The 18,662-nt window shown below is 47.7% G+C and overlaps 1 protein-coding gene across 1 annotated transcript in view; it reads left to right on the plus strand.

The window, feature by feature from the left end:
• Nucleotides 1–1,572: 1,572 nt before the first annotated feature.
• The window catches only part of RAB1A (RAB1A, member RAS oncogene family), a 31,400-nt gene continuing 14,310 nt past the window's right edge, over nucleotides 1,573–18,662 (plus strand). Inside the window, exon 1 of the mRNA XM_044288807.1 lies at nucleotides 1,573–1,867. Coding sequence (XP_044144742.1) covers nucleotides 1,845–1,867 — 23 coding nt within the window. The 5' untranslated portion in view covers nucleotides 1,573–1,844. The remainder of the gene's footprint in view (nucleotides 1,868–18,662) is intronic.

Genomic DNA, 18,662 nt, shown 5'->3' on the forward strand with positions numbered 1-18,662 from the left:
TCAGAGAAATCAGAGCCTCTAGGTGTAATGGTGACGCCCCCGTTTCTCCAGAGGCTCATTTTTCTCAACAATGCGGGCACATATGAACATGGGACCAACACAGATGCCTTCAGCTGCCAAGTGCACATGTAACAGGTCAGCCAGTGTCATAGGTACAAAGCTGCTGACAGATGCCCTTTAATGTGTGATTTCACACATCAAAAAAAAAAAAAAATTATAAGGGACACAGGCGTTTTTGTCACTTTACACGCACCATCCGTGGCCTATTGTAACTGTTCCACACAGTGGCGTAACTAGAGTTCTATGGGCCCCAGGTCAAACTTTGGATTGGGTCCCCCACCCCCTCTCTCAATTTATATATTTCATTTTTTTGCCCCCTATATATTTTATTTTGCCCCGAGTAATGAATGATTTGCTGCCAGACTTCCAGCGCCCCGCCCTCATATGACCCCCCTTTCTGAATCCAGGGATAGGTAGTTAATTATATGCCGCCACTGCAAGGTGCCCCCTCTCCCCCCAGTATGAAGCTGGTGTGGACAAACATAAAAAAAAAAATACTTACCTACTCTGTTCCGCTCCGTCCCGTCATACGCTCTCTGCAATGCCGCATCACCCCGTCCTGAGATCCCGCGAGACCCGTGACCTCAGCGCCGGGCCTCGCACTGTCACAGAATGTATTGACAGTGTGTGCGAGTCTGGTGGCGCATCGCCGGTCGGTATGGGTGGGCTCGGGGCGGTATGGGTTTAGTTGCGGATGTGCGCAGCGCCGGTCGTTGAGGGTATGGGTGGGTTCGGGACGGTATGGGTTTATTTGCGGATGTGCGCAGCGCCGGTCGTTGAGGGTATGGGTGGGTTCGGGACGGTATGGGTTTAGTTGCGGACGTACGCAGTAGCGCAGCCAGCAAATTAAGTAAGCCCCTATGGCGACTGGCCATTAAAAGCACTTGCGGGTCCCCCTCACACCCTCTGCGACCGCGATCGTTACGCCCCTGGTTCCACATATTCAGTTGGTGATTGCTACAATTTTAGTCGTACAGATGGATTTTCAATATGACAGTATCACTAATAACTGCAATAATCTCATGAATCTCAGTGTAACCGGCCACAGCGTCGCCCTCCTATAGATTACATAAACCAAAACCAGGTCGTGTGTGGCAATAATCGATGACAACACGGCCCTCCGCACCCCGAGCGCAGCTGGTTATCTGCTGAGTCCTCCTCCTTCCTCCCGTGACTGGCCCGGCTGATCCCTGGACCTGCCCGGCAGCTGCCACGTTTCAGTGGTGACGTCAGCCCAGTCAAGCAGATCCGCTAGGGGGAGCCGGAGCTTCCTCCAGGAACCAGGACAAGGAGGCGAGGAGGGGGCCGGCCAACTTCGGGGAGGGAGGGGTCAGCGATTGTCTTACGCCTGCGCAACTTACCCCGATGGCTCCTGGGAAATGTAGTTCCATCTCCGCCCATCGCCTTGCCTAATGACTAGAGTCTGCGGACACTGCGGGACTTCATTTCCCAGAAGGCAGCGCTGGGCCGGCCTTCAGTCAGCAGTGCGAAGCCTTCCTGAGTTGGAGGATTCACTATTTCCTGGTTTCGGCTGGCAGCCATTTTGGGGTTACAGAGAGCTCGGGCTTGCGGTGGCTCTGTTGGTTTTGGGGGGTTAATCCCAGGCCGCTGGGGGGATTCTAGTACTCGTTAGTAGATTTTTTTTTTACCTTCTACCTTAGTAGCCGTTTTTTTCTTTTCTTTTTCCCCTGTGCCCGTAGCTCTCGGACCGGTTTTGCTTGGCAGGCGTCGGGTCTCCGGTGTTCTGTGTGTGTTTCTGCTGAAGCGGCGGGGAGCTCAGTGACATGTCCAGCATGAATCCCGAGTAGTAAGTATCTGGTGGGGGAGGGGACACCGGGCATCAGGTGGGGTACGGCTCGTCCGTTGTCCTCTGCCCCGTCATGGGTCGGCCCGGTGGCCGGCGTTAACCCTCTCACTGCCGGCATAGGCCGTGGCGGGGCCTGTGACATGGGATGTAGTGACATACACAGGGTGCAGATGTAGCAGAGCTGAGCTTGACAGTGCTCTGCTATACCTGTATATGCCCCGTGATCTGATTCATCCAGGGGGCTATTATGTGTGATCATGATGGGAGTAGTAGTAGTGGTTAGGGTGGATGTGTGACGCCCTATAGTTACGCTACACCTAAAGGGGGCATTATAGAAGTGTCATTTATACAGGTGTATATGAATATTTCTGGATATATGCTGTAATGGGGGTCAGGGCTGATTGTGGACCTCCTGTCAACGATCCCGCTGATACCGGAACAGATGAGGCTACTTTCACACTGGTGTTTTGGTTTCCGTTTGTGAGATCCGTTCAGGGCTCCAGAACGGATCAGTTTTGCCCTAATGCGTTCTGAATGGAAAAGGATCCGCTCAGAATGCATCAGTTTGCTTCCGTTCCGTTTCCATTCCACTTCGGAGGCGGACAGCAAAACGCTGCTTGTCCATCTGACGAAACTGAGCCAAACGCATCCGTCCTGGCCCACAATGTAAGTCAATGGGGACAGGATCCGTTTTCTATTACACAATCTGGCACAATAGAAAATGGATCGGTCGCCCTATTGACTTTCAGTGGTGGTCAAGACGGATCTGTCATGGCTGTAGAAGACATAATACAACCGGATGTGTTCACGACGTATGCATGCGGTAGTATTATTGTAACTGAAGCGTTTTTTTGCAGAGCAATGACGGATCCGCAAAAACCGCTAATGTGAAAGTAGCCTAACATTTAGGTCCACAGAGATGAACGTTATATTGAGTGTCCCTTTAAGACAGGGCTGGACGGATCCCAGGAGCCCCTACACCTAGGCAGTTTTTTGGGGGTCTTTACTGGGATCTGATGTAGGGGGGGCTCAAGAAAATTAGCCGATTCTTGTCATTAACATTCCCTCCCTGTTCCTGGTCTGCATAGTAATGAAGTCCTGATGATCCGAGCAGGTCCTTCGTTACTATGTAACGGTTGTGTGACCCGGCTACAATGTATAAACTGTGCTGTCACCGCGGACTCTGCCCTCACTGGTTAATAGGAGGACGGATGATGGGAAGTAGAAACTAGATGCCTGCACAGGAAGTCTCTCCCTGTACCGGAAAGAGGGCTGAGGGGTCCGTAAATCCGCTGGGGGGGGAAGTCTGTGCTGGGATAACCTCTGACTGGAGCCGGCCTTCGTCTTTACCAGCGAGTCAGATGTGTGTCACATGGTTCTTGCAAAACACTTCTTCCATCTACTGCAGGATTTTGCAATCTTCTGCCAAGAGCTGCCGTTAACACTTCCCGTTCCGGATCAAGCGATTGTTAATGGCCCATTCAGGATGACCGCTGCTTACGTTTTACTTTTATTCCTGCATTCCTTCCGAAATAAACCCACTCGGCAGATTTAGTTTCTCTAGAGCAAGGGTGATTCCAGTCCTTGATACAAAGATCTTCCTGTTCCCGTTTTATCTCCCCCCCAAGGCCTCTTCTGCCTGGGTTTGCACACTGGGGCCTATATGCGACTTCCGTCGTACGCTCGGTGAGCGCAGTGTTGGCATGTAGGATCACTTGTAGTCCGAGAAGCGCATCGCACACTGTGGCAATTGTCGTAGTGGGTGATAAAAATATGGGTGTAACGTATGGGGGGGAAAAAGTGCTACTTTTAGGCCTCGTTCACATTTCCGTGATGTCCAGAAAGGCTCAATAAGTCAGCCATATTCCACCGAAGTTGCTAGGTTGAAAACTGGTTTTCAGAGCATCTCCTACCAGCGGTCAGTGAAAAACCACTGACCATACGGACGCCATCTGTGTTCTGTCAGTGTTTTTTCACGGACCCATAGACTTCAATGGGCGTGTTTGGTCAGCGTCGCAGACCAAAGTAGCGCACGCCTCCACCGCGGATGTGTGAACAAGCACTTGGAAATCTCTTCGTGGACCTCTTAGATTGTAAGCTCTTCTAGCATTTTGATATTGCTATCTTTTTAGTGCCTTTTGTTAAATTGAGAAGCGGACTCGATGTGTTAACTGTTTGTGTGAAGTACCACAGATCCGCTTGGGGTGCGCCCTGTGTTCTGGTTGGTGCTGCACGCTAGGTTTCTGTACCCTGGAGATGCCAGTGACGGGGTGTCGGCAGTTTGTCTGATGGGCAGCTTCTTGGTAATTTGCATGGAAGTGACAAGTCGGTGGCCATATGTTGCATTGACACAAAGAACATTTGACTTTTCCTGATCAGCAGGTTGTCTACAGATCTGGCCGCAGGAGCCTATTGATCAGCGCTGACAGTCCCTGATACTAGGCACACTTTGCTCTTGGACTTTTTTTTTTTTCTTTGCTAAATGTCTTCTAAGGCTACTTTCACGCTGGCGTTTTGGTTTCCGTTTGTGAGATCCGTTCAGGGCTCTTCTCGGTCCAAAACGGATCAGTTTGGCCCTTAATGCATTCTGAATAGATAAGGATCCGCTCAGAATGCATCAGTTTGGCTCCGTTCAGTCTCCATTCTGCTTTGGAGGTGGACACCAAAATGCTGCTTACAGCGTTTTGGTGTCCGTCTGACGAAACTGAGCCAAACGTATCCACCCTGAAACACCATGTAAGTCAATGGGAATGGATCCGTTTTCACTGGCACAATAGAAAACGGATCGGTCCTACATGGACTTTCAATGGTGTTCAAAAGGGATCCGTCTTGGCTATGTTTAAGATAATACAAACGGATCCGTTCTGATCCCATGAGGGATCCACTCCAAACACGAGTGTGAAAGTAGCCTAAGGAGACCAGTTTGTCCTTTCCAGAACTTGCACCCTACTGCAGCTGCCCCCCATGATCATTGTGGGTTTGGGAGGGGGCCCCGACTAGGGCATATGACGGGTTGTCAGGACCTGTTGTTGTAGTCTGTGGTTATTAGACCCCTCTGCTGAGGCGGGTTGAGCATTGTGTGATTTGAGCTCCTTGTAAGGATGACCGTCCTACATAGTGTCCTGTCGTCCACAGCGGTGACCCATCTCTGCCAGTGATCGGCTCTTAGTGGTCGCATTTTCAGGCGGACCACCCCCTTTTTAATGCATAATGCAACTTGTTAGGTTTCGGCGACAAAAGTTGCGCCACTATCTTAGTACAGCGATTTTGCTGTGAAAGCACAAGCAAGTCACCGGTGAGGGGTGTTTCACGCGCGGCGTACATAAAATTCAGTGACGTAAAAGTGGCAGCCTGCGACACAAAGTGTGACATTGACAAACATTACATGAAATGTCGTGTGGCTTCTCGCTGTGTAGCTGGACCCTAATATACCTCAGGGCTTTGCAGTCGATTGCTACTGGGATCTCACTGGTAAAGTCCGGGTGATGTCTGGGCCTCGCCATCATGCTAGCGTTCTTTTAAAGATCAATTTATAGGGGGTTTTCTGGGATTTTTTTTACTGATGATCCTCAGGGTAGGTCATTAGTGTCTGGTGAGGGTCTGACACCCAGGACCCCCACCGATCAGCTGTTTGAGAAGGCCCCTGTGCTCCTGTGAGTGCCACACACCCGCCGATCAGCTGTTTGAGAAGGCCCCTGTGCTCCTGTGAGTGCCACACACCCGCCGATCAGCTGTTTGAGAAGGCCCCTGTGCTTCTGTGAGTGCCGCACACCCGCCGATCAGCTGTTTGAAGAGGTTGCGGTTCCCTGATGAGCCCTGGGGCTTCCTCACAGCTCCAGACATTTTATTGCCTCCCAGGAGCCTTGATGACTGGTGAACGTGATGTCGCTGGCCTAAGAAGAGGGCGCGGCGCACAGTTAGGTGCCACGGCCTCTTTGAACAGCTGATTGGTGGCGGTTTTGGGAGTCTCCAAACAATGAGATATTGATGACTGGTCCGGAGGATAGGCCATCAATAATAACGTTCTGGAAAGCCCCTTTAAGTAATGCAGCTTTTGGTCAGCCAGATTGAGGTTGCTGTTAGACCGCCTTCACACACCGCAGATTTTGTTGCAAAGGTTTCTGCGACTGAATATCGGATCCATTCATGTGAAGGGGTTGTTTTAGTGGCGAGCACATGGATTTCTGCGTGCCTCGTTCAAATGAATGAAACTGGTTTACAGGAATTTTCTCAATGTGTGAAGACGCCTTAGACTAGCCCCAGGTGGCGCTTGCTATTCACTGCCTATAACAGCTCCACCGGGACTTGCTTTGATTTCAGCTGGGGAGTAAAGTGCAGCCCAACAGTTACTGGTGAATCGGGTACTACCCATGGCTGCAAGTTCAAGTAGGCCGCTGTCACACGGTCAGTGTTTTGCATCAGTATTTGTAAGCCGAAACCAGGGGAGGAAACTACAGTATGCCGTCCTTGCCCGTGCTGAGGACCGCAAACTGGTCTGCAATGCACGGGCACTGACCATGTGCCTGCTGTCCGATCTGTGCCTCTGTTCCACACCGTATCTCCCGGATTGCAGACCCATTCATGTGAATGGGTCCGTATCCGTGATACAGGGTGCACGCGATTTGTGCCCGTGTGTTATGCACCACAATATGCGCTCTGCTGTACAAGGCCGGCACGCGGTCATGTGCATGAGCCCTAATGGAAAGTTATAGACCCATTCCAGGTTTTTGCTTAAGACCCCTTTACACTGGACAATTTTGCAGGCAATTGTCGGGAAGGACGCGTTCCTTCCCGGCAATGACCAGCTCGTCAGTGAAGGAGACCTCTACAATTGCATGCAGCGATCACTAATGCCATCACTCGTGCCCATACAGACTTAGTTTGTTGGCAGCAGATGATGATTAGACGGCACCATCTTCTGCTGGCAAACAACGATTTTTGTGACCACTTGAATATTTCGCTCATTCATCGGGTGATCGCCAGCACCTTTACACCGCCACGTTAGCGAATATGTGGCGGATTATCAGCCCGTGTAAAAGGGCCCTTAACAAATACTGATACAAAATAATGACAAAATTCTGACCGCGTGGACGTGGCCTGAGGCTGGTGTCGCACACAACTTTTTGGGGCAGTTTTTGTTGTCATTTTTTTGAGCCAAAACCAGAAGTGGGTTGGAAGGGAACGAGAACTTTAAAAAAAAAAAAAAGCAGTCAGCAGAACACGGGTCCACTTGTCACCTGCTGCAGCCGCTGCTTGGTAAGATACAGCAGCGTCTGCAAGTGCAATTCTTACCAGGTGGTGCTCTGGTTCATAGAGGGGCTCCAGAGCGGAGGACCCTTATCTATGATATATATATATGCCCCAATAAGCCATATAGAAATGGATTGTCTTTGTGTGGCAGTAGTTCTATTAAGAAAAATATAGCCGATGTAATCTCTGGCCGAGCATGTGCTTCTTAGGAATACTTTGCATGGGTGTTCTAAAAAAAAAAAATTACTGAGATATTAGTTTTAGCTTTAACTTCAGTGATCCGGTGTCAGCGAGCAGCGGGTGCAGAAGCCTTCCCCTTCCTACAGGAGGCTGCCCCTTTATGTGTCATTGTTCCAGGATGCTGCCGAGGAAGTGAAGAATCCTTCATCAGGGAGCTGCTGCGCCTCGGCCGTCATGCTCAGCTTCAGAACAGGGCTGGGCCAGCTCCTGCTTACGTCTTGGATGTGTCATGGTTCCACGTCCTGTCGTCTGCCCTTCTTGTTCCTGCAGGCGTTTTTCATTGAGATTTTTTTTTATATGACGAGTGCGTAACGTGAACCTTTTCTCTTTATCTAGTGTCATGCTTGCTATAGTAGTCTGCACCTCTACAGGGTCGGGGCGCCTAGTGCAATTGTATCCTGCATTACACGTATATGGTTCAAATGTAAAAGAATAGGGTCCAGGACAGATTTAAGAGGTAACTTCACATAGACTTTGCTTACTAGGATTTTTCACAGTTGGCAAAAGTTTTTGTCCACTTCTGGTACACGTCAGCCTTCACCCTTTCCATCCTGATTGTCCTAGGCTATTTTCCTTGTGTTACGCAGTCCTGTATTCAGTGTTTGCTTTCAGCTCTGAGGTTAAACTGCTTTGAGTTACATGCTCACCAGCTCGTTGTTAGAGCCGTGCCAGAAGGTGCATTGTGGGAAGTGATCTTGCCTTTGAATAAGCAATGTGCGGGGCGGACTGGCCTCTGCCGCTCACACTTCACTTTGCTGTTGTCGTCCAGCCCGTGTCTGCTAAGTGCGGTACATTAGGGCTCATTCAGACGACCGTATAAATGTGTCTGCATCCGTTCCTCAGTTTTGTAGAACTTGTGCGGACCCATTCACTTCTGCTGGGCTGCAAAAGATGCGGCCGGCACACGGGACGGTTTCCGTGTTTTGCGGATCCGCACGGTCGTCTAAATGAGCCCTTAAGAGGAAGATTCCAGGTTTATTTTGCCTAAAATGTGTGTGGGGGGGGCCTTTACACTATTATCTAGGGCATTTCGAGCCGATAGCGATAATCTGTGAACTTTTAGGCCGATAGCCGATAATTTATACCGATATTTTATGTCATGTAGTCACTGAGGTGGTGGAAATTTGCATTTGCCACTATTATATTATAAATTAATAAAGCCCTTAGTTGGTAGTCAATTTATAATTATACATTTACAATATACTAGTGCCAGATGCCAATTTCCACACCATCCCCCCCTCCTCACTGACTTTATTAACCCCTATCAGACCTCAGATAAATAAAATTAAAAAACTCCTCACCTCTCCTGCGCCGCGGCTCCTCTTCATCACCGGGTCCGGCGTCTCGCTCCCCTGATTTCTCCGGCCCGCGCTGCACTGTCGCCTGACAGCGTGCAGTGTCGGGTCATAGTGCGTGCACTACGTCCTGGCGCTTTTCGGGCTCAGGACAGTGCAGCCTGGGCCCCATGAAAGAAGACCAGGGAGGGTGAGTATCGGAAGCGCTTGCTGTGCTACCCGATGCATACTAATGCGCGCTTCCATAATGTAAGCGCTCACTAGTATTCGCTTTTTAAGCATTATTGATATATTGGTACTTCCGATAATTGGCCAATCCCTAGTGTTAATAACGTGCGGTACTGCAACCATACCGAAAAAGGGGCAGATCTAGGAAATGTTCCCAGAGCTTTTTCATGGTACCTCCTTGTATTGCATATAGAAGTAATGCTACAAAGCTCTACCAAGATAGTGAGGCCTAGAAGACATCTAAGAATCACGGGGCATTCACACAACTGTGTGTATTTTGTGGTCCGCAGATCGCAAATCCACAAAATACTGATGACTTCTATGTTGTAGCTTTTTTTTGTTTGTTTTGCAGTCCCAAGAATAGGACATCCGTATGTCCTTTCTACATAAGATCGAGCGTGTCCCATTCTTGGCCACAAGTGCTGACCTCGACCCTTTTGAAGTCAGTGATTTCACAAAAAAGATAGATGCAACACGGACGTCATCCGGTCACGTGAATGTACATATGTAAGCTTTTTCCAGCAAAGAAGTGCCTTAGAAATGTCAGATTTAGGACAAATGCACATTCTGCAGTCTGCAACAGAATCCGGTCATGGATTTATAACAATGGGTAAAATCCTCCACTAATAGGACATGTATTTGAAAGCTACCGGATGCGCTAAAAACATACATCAGCTCCTGTGAATAGCGTTAGGATAGGTGTTCACTTTCCTAGACTTTTCATGTGGATTTTTAATGCAGAGTCCTCAGTGATTAGCCTTTGATTGTGACTGCCAGCCAAGTGATTGCCTATTGGAACCAATTTGCAAGAAAACCGCTGGCCGACACGGCGTACCCTGATAAAGGTGGGAATGATCAGATACTGAGCAGCCTGTGGGGGGGTCGCATTCACCGCCTGCACTGGCTAGTTATCGACGACCCATAGATGTGATACGATAAGCTGAATACTGGCTGGATTTATTCTGCTAATGGATTTCCAGGGGAACGGTGGCGAATTTCCCAGCTGCTGCCCTGTTCTATTATTGGAGGCTCCTAGTAGATTGAGTGTAATAATAGTCATCTCCAGGAACAGCAGATCCTCACGTATAAATTGTGTGCAGATTAATATGCCGAATATTTCTCCAGATACTAAGGGCAGGCTTTCATGGTAGAATATGGATGACTTAGTTGGTAATACACCCTCGTTGTCCTTTTTTTTTTTTTTTTTTTTTTTTTTTTTTACTATTGATGACCTATCCTCAGGAGCTACAACATAGAAGTCATCAGTATTTTGTGGATTTGCGATCTGCGGACCACAAAATACACACAGTTGTGTAAATGCCCCGTGATTCTTAGATGTCTTCTAGGCCTCACTATCTTGGTAGAGCTTTGTAGCATTACTTCTATATGCAATACAAAGGGGTACCATGAAGAAGCTCTGGGAACATTTCCTAGATCTGCCCCTTTTTCGGTATGGTTGCAGTACACCGACACCGCACGTTATTAACACTGGGGATTGACCAATTATCGGAAGTACTTATCTACTCTGTTTACCTGCTCGCTGTAGCAGTGGTAAGCAGGTATGATTACAAGTATGGCATCCCCATTCACTTTTATGGGACGGCTCTGCCTGTCCGACACCCAGGACCCCCACAATTAGCTGTTTGAGAAGGCAGTGGCGCTCACAGTAGCGCCATGGCCTTCTCTCTGCTCACCAAGCACCATTGGTGTGCTTGGTATCGCAGCCCAGCCCCACACGGCCTAGGAAAATCTGGAAACTGCTGCGGCAAACAGCTGATCGGTGGGGGTCCCAGGCGCTGTCAGTAAAAAAAACTCTTGGAAAACCCCATTCTTTCCAGAAACAGCGCCACATCTGTTGCCTGGGATCCCCCTTTCTGAACTGCAGTACTGGCCGTTTTTGGCCATTACATGACGGCTTATATTTGATATTTCATTGCAAACAACTTTATTTCACAATGACGTGTGTGCAAATATCAAAGGCTGCTAATCACCCCCCAGGCCGGTTGTTCTGGCAGAACCGGTTGTGGCTTTCTGTGGGATCCTCTTCTGCTGCAGACTTTTCCAGTTACTCCAGTTGCTTGGTGTCTTTCTGTTAGTGGGATCAGTTTAAAAGATAACCTTACGCTTTGATTCTTTCATGGCCTTTATATGTTAATGTATTTAATGCTTGTTAATAATCAGGAATGTCGGGCATTGCCAGTACTTTCACCAAGGGAAGCTGGACACGCCAATATTATGTACTTTCACCTTTCTTCCTGCAAATCTATAGAAGTGAAAAAAAAAATATATTCTACACTAATGCATACATGAATCATATCTCCGACCAGACGATACGATCCTTGGCGTCTTTGTATATGAAGGACAGAGAGAGGCAGGTAATGAGTGGATTGTAATACCATGGCAGATTGGTTGGGTTATAAATGTAGAGTTATACGAATGGACAGAGCAGCGCTCTCTCTAGTCGTCTCTTTATACCTGAGCCCATAACCATGACAGGAGGACATATCCACATTATGAGGAAAGAAGCTTTCATCCTCGACAGGGATTCTTTACTAAAAGCGTATGTTCACACAGTGGCTTTGGCATCGTAAATTTGGCACAAGTGCCTTGTCATAACGCCGCTGCAGGCCACATGGCGTCTGCCTCCCATTGTTCTCAATGAGAGGGAGCACTGCTGTTCATGTGCCTGTAGTTTGTCACGACCGCGCCAAGAGAGGACCTGTCCTTTGTTGTCACGCCCTTTCGGCGCAGAATCCAGGACCATATTTGCCATGTGAAAACTCTTCAAAAGGAGATTGAGCCGCACCCGACCTCTATGACAAGTAGCTGCGATCCGCGGCAGTTAACCCCTCAGGTGCGACAGGGGTTAACTGCCGTCGATCGCAGCTACCGCTCTCAGAGGTCGGGTGCGGCTATATGATTCTGCAGCCAGCACCCGCCTCCTTTATTTAAATTAATCGGTGAGTTACTTTCATTGGTGGCGCAGTGCGCCCCCCAACCCCAGTATCAAAAACATTGGTGGCGCAGTGCCCCCACCAGTATTAGTCATTGGTGGCAGTGGCAGGGTCCCCTCTCTCCTCCTCCTCTTTAGTGCACTGGCAGCTTCTGATCGGAGCCCCAGCAGTGTAATCCTAGGGCTCTGATCGGTTACCATGGCAGCCAGGACGCTACAGAAGCCCTGGCTGCCATGGTAATCTCCCTGCTGCTGTGTGCACTATGCACAGGGCAGCAGGGAGAGTGTGAGGTCCTTTTCACCCTGATAGAGCTCTATTAGGGTTATTAGAACAAGGGTTCTAGCCCCTAAGGGGGCTAATAGTAAAAAAAAAAAAAAAAAAAATAACACAAACACCAAAATATTAAGTATAAATGAAAAAGAAAGATTTACAAAAAAAAGCTAAACGTTCATTTTTAGCAGGTTTGTGTAGGATTTTTTTTATATTTTTAAAATGAAAATGCACAGAATATTGGTTTAAATTATCGGCTATTGCCTTAAGGTTCACAGATTATCGGTTTCGGCAAAAAAAAAAAAAAAAATCAATATCTGTCGATCCCTAGTCTGAAGGACTCCCTGATAAATAATTCCAGAGGAAGCCGTTTTAGTGCAGATAGGAGGGTTGAGTTGCATAATGTCCTGTATGAGGTCGTCTGTTGCTGCCGACCAATAATTTGTGGAAATTGGTGAAAATTTCCCCTGAATCAGGTGAACATCTGTATGTTCAGATGGTTGTGTGAAGAGCATGAATTATTTAGTACTAAGAAGGTAGAGGAAGAAAAGCTAGTCGCCCCCCTTTGTGCTGTAGACCAGTCTTGCGTCTTGTCCTCTGTTGTCCATCTGTCTCAGTGTGGTCATCGGCTGTCGTCAGGCTGAGTGCACGCCGGGCTGTTCTCTTCATATGAAGACATTTTTACCCTTCTCTGCTCAGAAATTTTACCTGGGACGGTTTGTTTCGATAACATTTTGATTCGGTTTCGATACCATAAAAAAGGATTGCGATACTCGATACCATTGGATACCACGCGAAAAAAATTAAATGCCCAAAAAAATCTGCGTGTGTTCTGCATTTTATGAAACATCTGGCCCATAATCGAACAGTCCTATCCTATTTTTTGGGGGGGCAAGGTGACTAAAAAATTGAGAATCATGCAGTTTTAATTTTTTTTTTCTTCTGTTATGGTGTTCACCACATAAAAGATTAAAAAAAAAAAATGTTTTATATTTTAATAGTTTGGACTTTGTGATATGTTTATATATTTTATATGTAAAATTGGGAAAAGGGGTGAGTTATACTTAATATTTTTATATTGTTTACTTTTTATTTAATAACTATTTTCCCTCCTTAGGGGTTAGAAACTGGGATCTTTTAATCCCTTGTCCTATTCAACCTGATGGAGCTCTAGTAGAGTGAATAAGACTTCACACTGTTCCTGCTGCCCTGTGCATAGTACACACAGTAGCAGGGAGATTACCATGGCAGCCAGGGATTCAGTAGCGTCCTGGCTGCCATGGTAACCGATCGGAGTCACGGGATTACACTGCTTGGGCTCCGATCAGAAGCTGCCACTGCCACCAATGACTTTAATACTAGGGGATTGGGGGGGGGGGGGCGCACTATGCCACTAATGTTTTTAATACTGGGGACGAGGGGGGGCACACTGCACCACCAATGATTAATGTTTAATATACAAATACAGCCGGCAGCAGAAATGCATTGCGGCATCTGAGGGGTTAATTGCTGTGGATCGCAGCGCCCTGTCAGAGTCAGGGTACTGGTGTTCTGACAGAATGCTATACCTTATCAGAATGCTTTACCCTCGTCACTTCTGGGGACACGCCTGCACCATAAGTGAGAAGAATCAGCTGGAGGAAGGGGGGTGCTGCGAAAGCGCAGATCCACGAGTAGGTCAAAGTTATAGCACTGCCGTGGGAGAAGCACCCACTTAATGCGCATGTGCGAAACCGGCCAGAACCACAGCTGGGTAGGAGAGGTGTCTCTGCGCACTCAGCGATAGGGAGATCTGATGGAACATTTTGCACTGACACATCTACCTACCCCTGAGTGCGCACGCGTGGTGTAATCCTGATGTGTGTAGCTGACAGGAGTATATAGCCGCGCTTGCACACCCTCTCCTACCCAGCTGTGGCTCTGGACGCAGTGTGTCCCGGACGCTTTCGCGCATGTGCATTAAGTGGGCGCTTCGCCCGCAGCGGTGCTGTAATTTTGACTCGGCCATGGATCTGCGCTTGCGCAGCGCCGCACACCCCTTCCTCCAGCTGATTCTCCTCACTTGCGGTGAAGTATAGTATTCTGTCAGAACACCGGCAATGTGTTTCTGCCGCTTGTATTTGTATATTAAACGTTAGTCATCATTGGTGGCGCTGTGGCCACAGCTCCTCCCCTCCTCCGCCCCTCTGTGCTCTCATTGGAGGCAGCGGCACAGGGGGGAGGGAGAGACTGCTTCCTTCTCCCCGTGCTGCTCAGGGAACATGGCGCATGCTGAGAGCAGCGAGATCCATATTCTCTGATACTGAGCTGTGCAGTAGGGCAGCCTAGTATCGATAAAAGGCAAATCCCGGTATCATATTGATACCAGGCTAAAAGTATCGATTGGGTAACGAAAGTTCGATACCCGAAACAACCCTACCTGGGACCTTTCCACCCAGACACATTTTGCAAGGAAACCAGTCGATTCGCTCATCCCTATTAATGACCTGAGCTGAGAATAGGCCATCAATATCAAAATCTCAGGAAAACCCCTTTAAGACTCACCCAGGGGACCACTAATCAATATGGCATTGTGGCAGTTTAATATGGTTTCGAATCTTTTTTTTTTTTTTTTAAGGTTTTTGAAGTCTGTGGTTCGCTGTTTTCTCAATGGGATATTTTTGGGATACACATACTATGTGTAAGTGTTTAGGACTGCTCGCTCGCAGGTTTGGCTGTGTATCTGGTACCTCCTGCACCCTGGGGAATGTCAGGAATATAGTGACGCAATGTCATTTTTCACACTGAGGTTTAGTTTTTCTATAGCTTTGTCGGGTTTAGTACATTATATAACGATTTGCTCCTTCCTGGTCACTTACCAACTTTGAGAATATATTCTGTGTATTGATGTCCTTATTGACTTTCTACAGTTGTACCAACAGAGAAAAGTCTGCCGTGATCTATACTTTCAGTAGTTAATAAAGTTTAGACTTCACATATAACCGCCACGTCAATACAAAGTCCCCGGTGGCATGTATGGTAAAGAACTGCCTCAAGGCGCATGTGGTTACATACAGTTGTGATTGTCTACGTTCTAATGGGACATATTTTTTTATTTTTTCCTCTGGACCCGAGGCACGCCAAACTGCAATGCAAGTGAATGACATTTTTCAAGATCCCTTCAGATTAGAAGGCACACTGTGAAATTGTGACTGGTTTTGCCGAGGACTCACACTTGCCATTACAAAGGTGTATCAAAGACATGACTGTGCAGATTTAGTTTACTTTCACACTCGCGTTTTGGCTTTCTGTTTGTGAGATCCGTTCAGGGCTCTCGCAAGCGGTCCAAAACGGATCAGATTTGCCCTAATGCAAAAGAATCCGTTAAAACTTCATCAGTTTGCCTCCGATCAGTCTCCATTCCGCTCTGGAGGCGGACACCAAAACGCTACCTGCAGCGTTTTGCTGTCCACCTGACGAAGCGGAGCCAAACGGATCATGACCCACAATGTAAGTCAATGGGGACAGATCCGTTTTCATTGACACAATCTGGCACAATAGAAAACGGATCCGTCCCCCATTGACTTTCAAAGGTGTTCAAGACGGATCCGTCTTGGCTATGTTAAAGATAATACAAACGGATCGGTTCTGAACGGATGCAGACAGTCGTATTATCTAAATGGATCCTTCTGTGCAGATCCATCCGCACCAAACGCGAGTGTGAAAGTAGCCTTAGTCACAGACAATCAGTTATGTGTGAATATAACCTAAGATGTTCTTAGGTTTATCTGATAGGTTCATCGGACGCATTAATAAATCTCAAATATAAGTGTAAAGCTTAGCAATGCCTCAGTCAGCTGCCTAGTCTCCAGCAAATGTCACCATATGGCGGCAGTGTAGTCTCTCTCCCTGGAGCAGTGAGCATGCACGTTAAAGGGGTAGTTGGGACAGTAGTTGTCTGCTGAGAGCTGCATTATGGATGGCCTCAGCGGTAGTTGTCTGCTGAGAGCTGCATTATGGATGGCCTCAGCGGTAGTTGTCTGCTGGGAGCTGCTCTATGGATGGCCTCAGCGGTAGTTGTCTGCTGGGAGCTGCATTATGGATGGCCTCAGCGGTAGTTGTCTGCTGGGAGCTGCTCTATGGATGGCCTCAGCGGTAGTTGTCTGCTGAGAGCTGCATTATGGATGGCCTCAGCGGTAGGTAGTTGTCTGCTGAGAGCTGCATTATGGATGGCTCAGCGGTAGGTAGTTGTCTGCTGAGAGCTGCTCTATGGATGGCCTCAGCGGTAGTTGTCTGCTGAGAGCTGCTCTATGGATGGCCTCAGCGGTAGTTGTCTGCTGAGAGCTGCATTATGGATGGCCTCAGCGGTAGTTGTCTGCTGAGAGCTGCATTATGGATGGCCTCAGCGGTAGTTGTCTGCTGAGAGCTGCATTATGGATGGCTCAGCGGTAGGTAGTTGTCTGCTGAGAGCTGCATTATGGATGGCCTCAGCGGTAGGTAGTTGTCTTCTGGGAGCTGCATTATGGATGGCCTCAGCGGTAGGTAGTTGTCTTCTGGGAGCTGCATTATGGATGGCCTCAGCGGTAGTTGTCTGCTGAGAGCTGCATTATGGATGGCCTCAGCGGTAGGTAGTTGTCTGCTGAGAGCTGCATTATGGATGGCCTCAGCGGTAGTTGTCTGCTGAGAGCTGCATTATGGATGGCCTCAGCGGTAGTTGTCTGCTGAGAGCTTCCAGTGTATAGTCAGCTGCTGTTGCTTCCTTGGTGGGGGCTGTAAGAAGCCAGGAGCATAAAGGTTCTCCTACACAGAAGACGTGAACACGTGAACCCAGCCTAGGATGTGACAACTACTGTAATGGGGATGTAATGCCCGTACATTGAGGCTACATTCACATGACAGTGAAAAACAGCCATCACTTGATCGTTTGAAGAACAATGGTCGTCTATGGGGTTATTCACACGGCCCATGAATAACGTCTATCAAATATTGGACCTGTTCTATTCTGTTTTTACTGACCAACAGCCCCCATACCATTGTGGATTTTTTAACGGCTGTTTTTTTTCACTGATGCCTTTCTGGAAAACGTCTGTTTAGCCGTTTTTTACAGTCTTGTGACTGTAGCTTAATACTAGTGTCGACACTTCAATCGACTGAAACGTTACCCACATCTGGGTGCGGGCTGACTTGTAGAACTTCCCCTCGAATTTCGGTGCAGATTTCTGTGTTTTTCTGCACCAATAACAGCTTGTTTTACTTGTGGTTGTTGAGGCAGATTTTATGCGGTTTTGACACCCCTGCATTTAAAGTGTGAAATCCACACAAAGAATTGACACGCTGCAGATCTCAAAATCCACACAGAAGGAAAAAACAAAGTGTACGTGAGATCCGTCTATCGCGCCTTATCTGCGTGTTCTGTATTATGCTGCGGATTTTCTGCAAGAGAATCTGCACAGAAAAAAAAGCGTTATCCGCAATGTGTGCTGGTGGCCTATGGCTGAATTCATACACTGCCTATTTGCAGGTTCAGTCCATGCATGTAAAACGAGCTTGTAGCATGACCATAGTGTCGGAGATTTTGTCCCCTCATCGTATAGGGGTGAAATCCATGGTGAGTTTGGCGCAAAATCCTCATGTAACATGCAGTATTGCCATGGATTTCTCCTGCTACCTGTGGCCTACATGTGCCATACAGTTTCAGTACTACTGTTACCCCCCCTACACATGCACACTCGGTTTGGTTGAGCATGCATGTTTGTCCAATGAGAGGAGAATAAGCTGCCGCCAGGCCTCTCTGGTTGTGGCTTAGCTTTGGCGAGAACAAAAGGATAGTGTTCAAATTTATCATACCCGAGTCACGAGTACCCGATACACACAAGGTCATTTCTGCAGGGAACGGTTAACTTTTTCTGTTATCTATATGGGACCTTAAAAAAATAAAATAAAAATTCTAATTTTGAGACTGAAATCTTGATGTAAAAAAATTATTTGACAAATCTAGTTACTATGAAGCAGAGGTCATGTTAGGAGAATGCTTTCCCAAATTAAGGGTAAATGCACACGTTCAGGATTTACGTGCAGACAAATCCGCACTGAAATCCGCAGATGTTCGTAGTGGAATCCGTGTGGTCAATCCACATCAATTGGTGCGGATTTTACTCTCCCCATTGACGTGAATGGAGAAAATCTGATCTGGAAAAACAACGTAGGTCAAAATCCGCGCGGAAAAAAATCTGCATAGTGTGCATGAGAATTTCACATGATTATGGAATACAATATCCATGACCTACAGTGCTGGCCATCACAGATTTGATATTAATGACCTATCCTGAGGGTAAGTCATCAATGTTAGGAGCCTGGAAAACCCTTTATTGTGCACCCATTTCTGAAGTTTGGTGGATTATCTGGAATATTGAGGACTGTCAGCTGTAATCTATGGGCAAACCCAGCGGTATTTGTAGAGTTTCCCTGCAGCTCTTCCGCAGGTGACATTAAGCATTACAGCGTGTCCATCCAAATCAGTGGGCTGTCCTTCTCTGTTGTGGCTAAAAAAAGAAAAATGAGCATGTTGAAAAGTAGATC

This window comes from Bufo gargarizans, chromosome 4 (assembly GCF_014858855.1).
Source record: "Bufo gargarizans isolate SCDJY-AF-19 chromosome 4, ASM1485885v1, whole genome shotgun sequence".
NCBI classification, from domain to species: domain Eukaryota; kingdom Metazoa; phylum Chordata; class Amphibia; order Anura; family Bufonidae; genus Bufo; species Bufo gargarizans.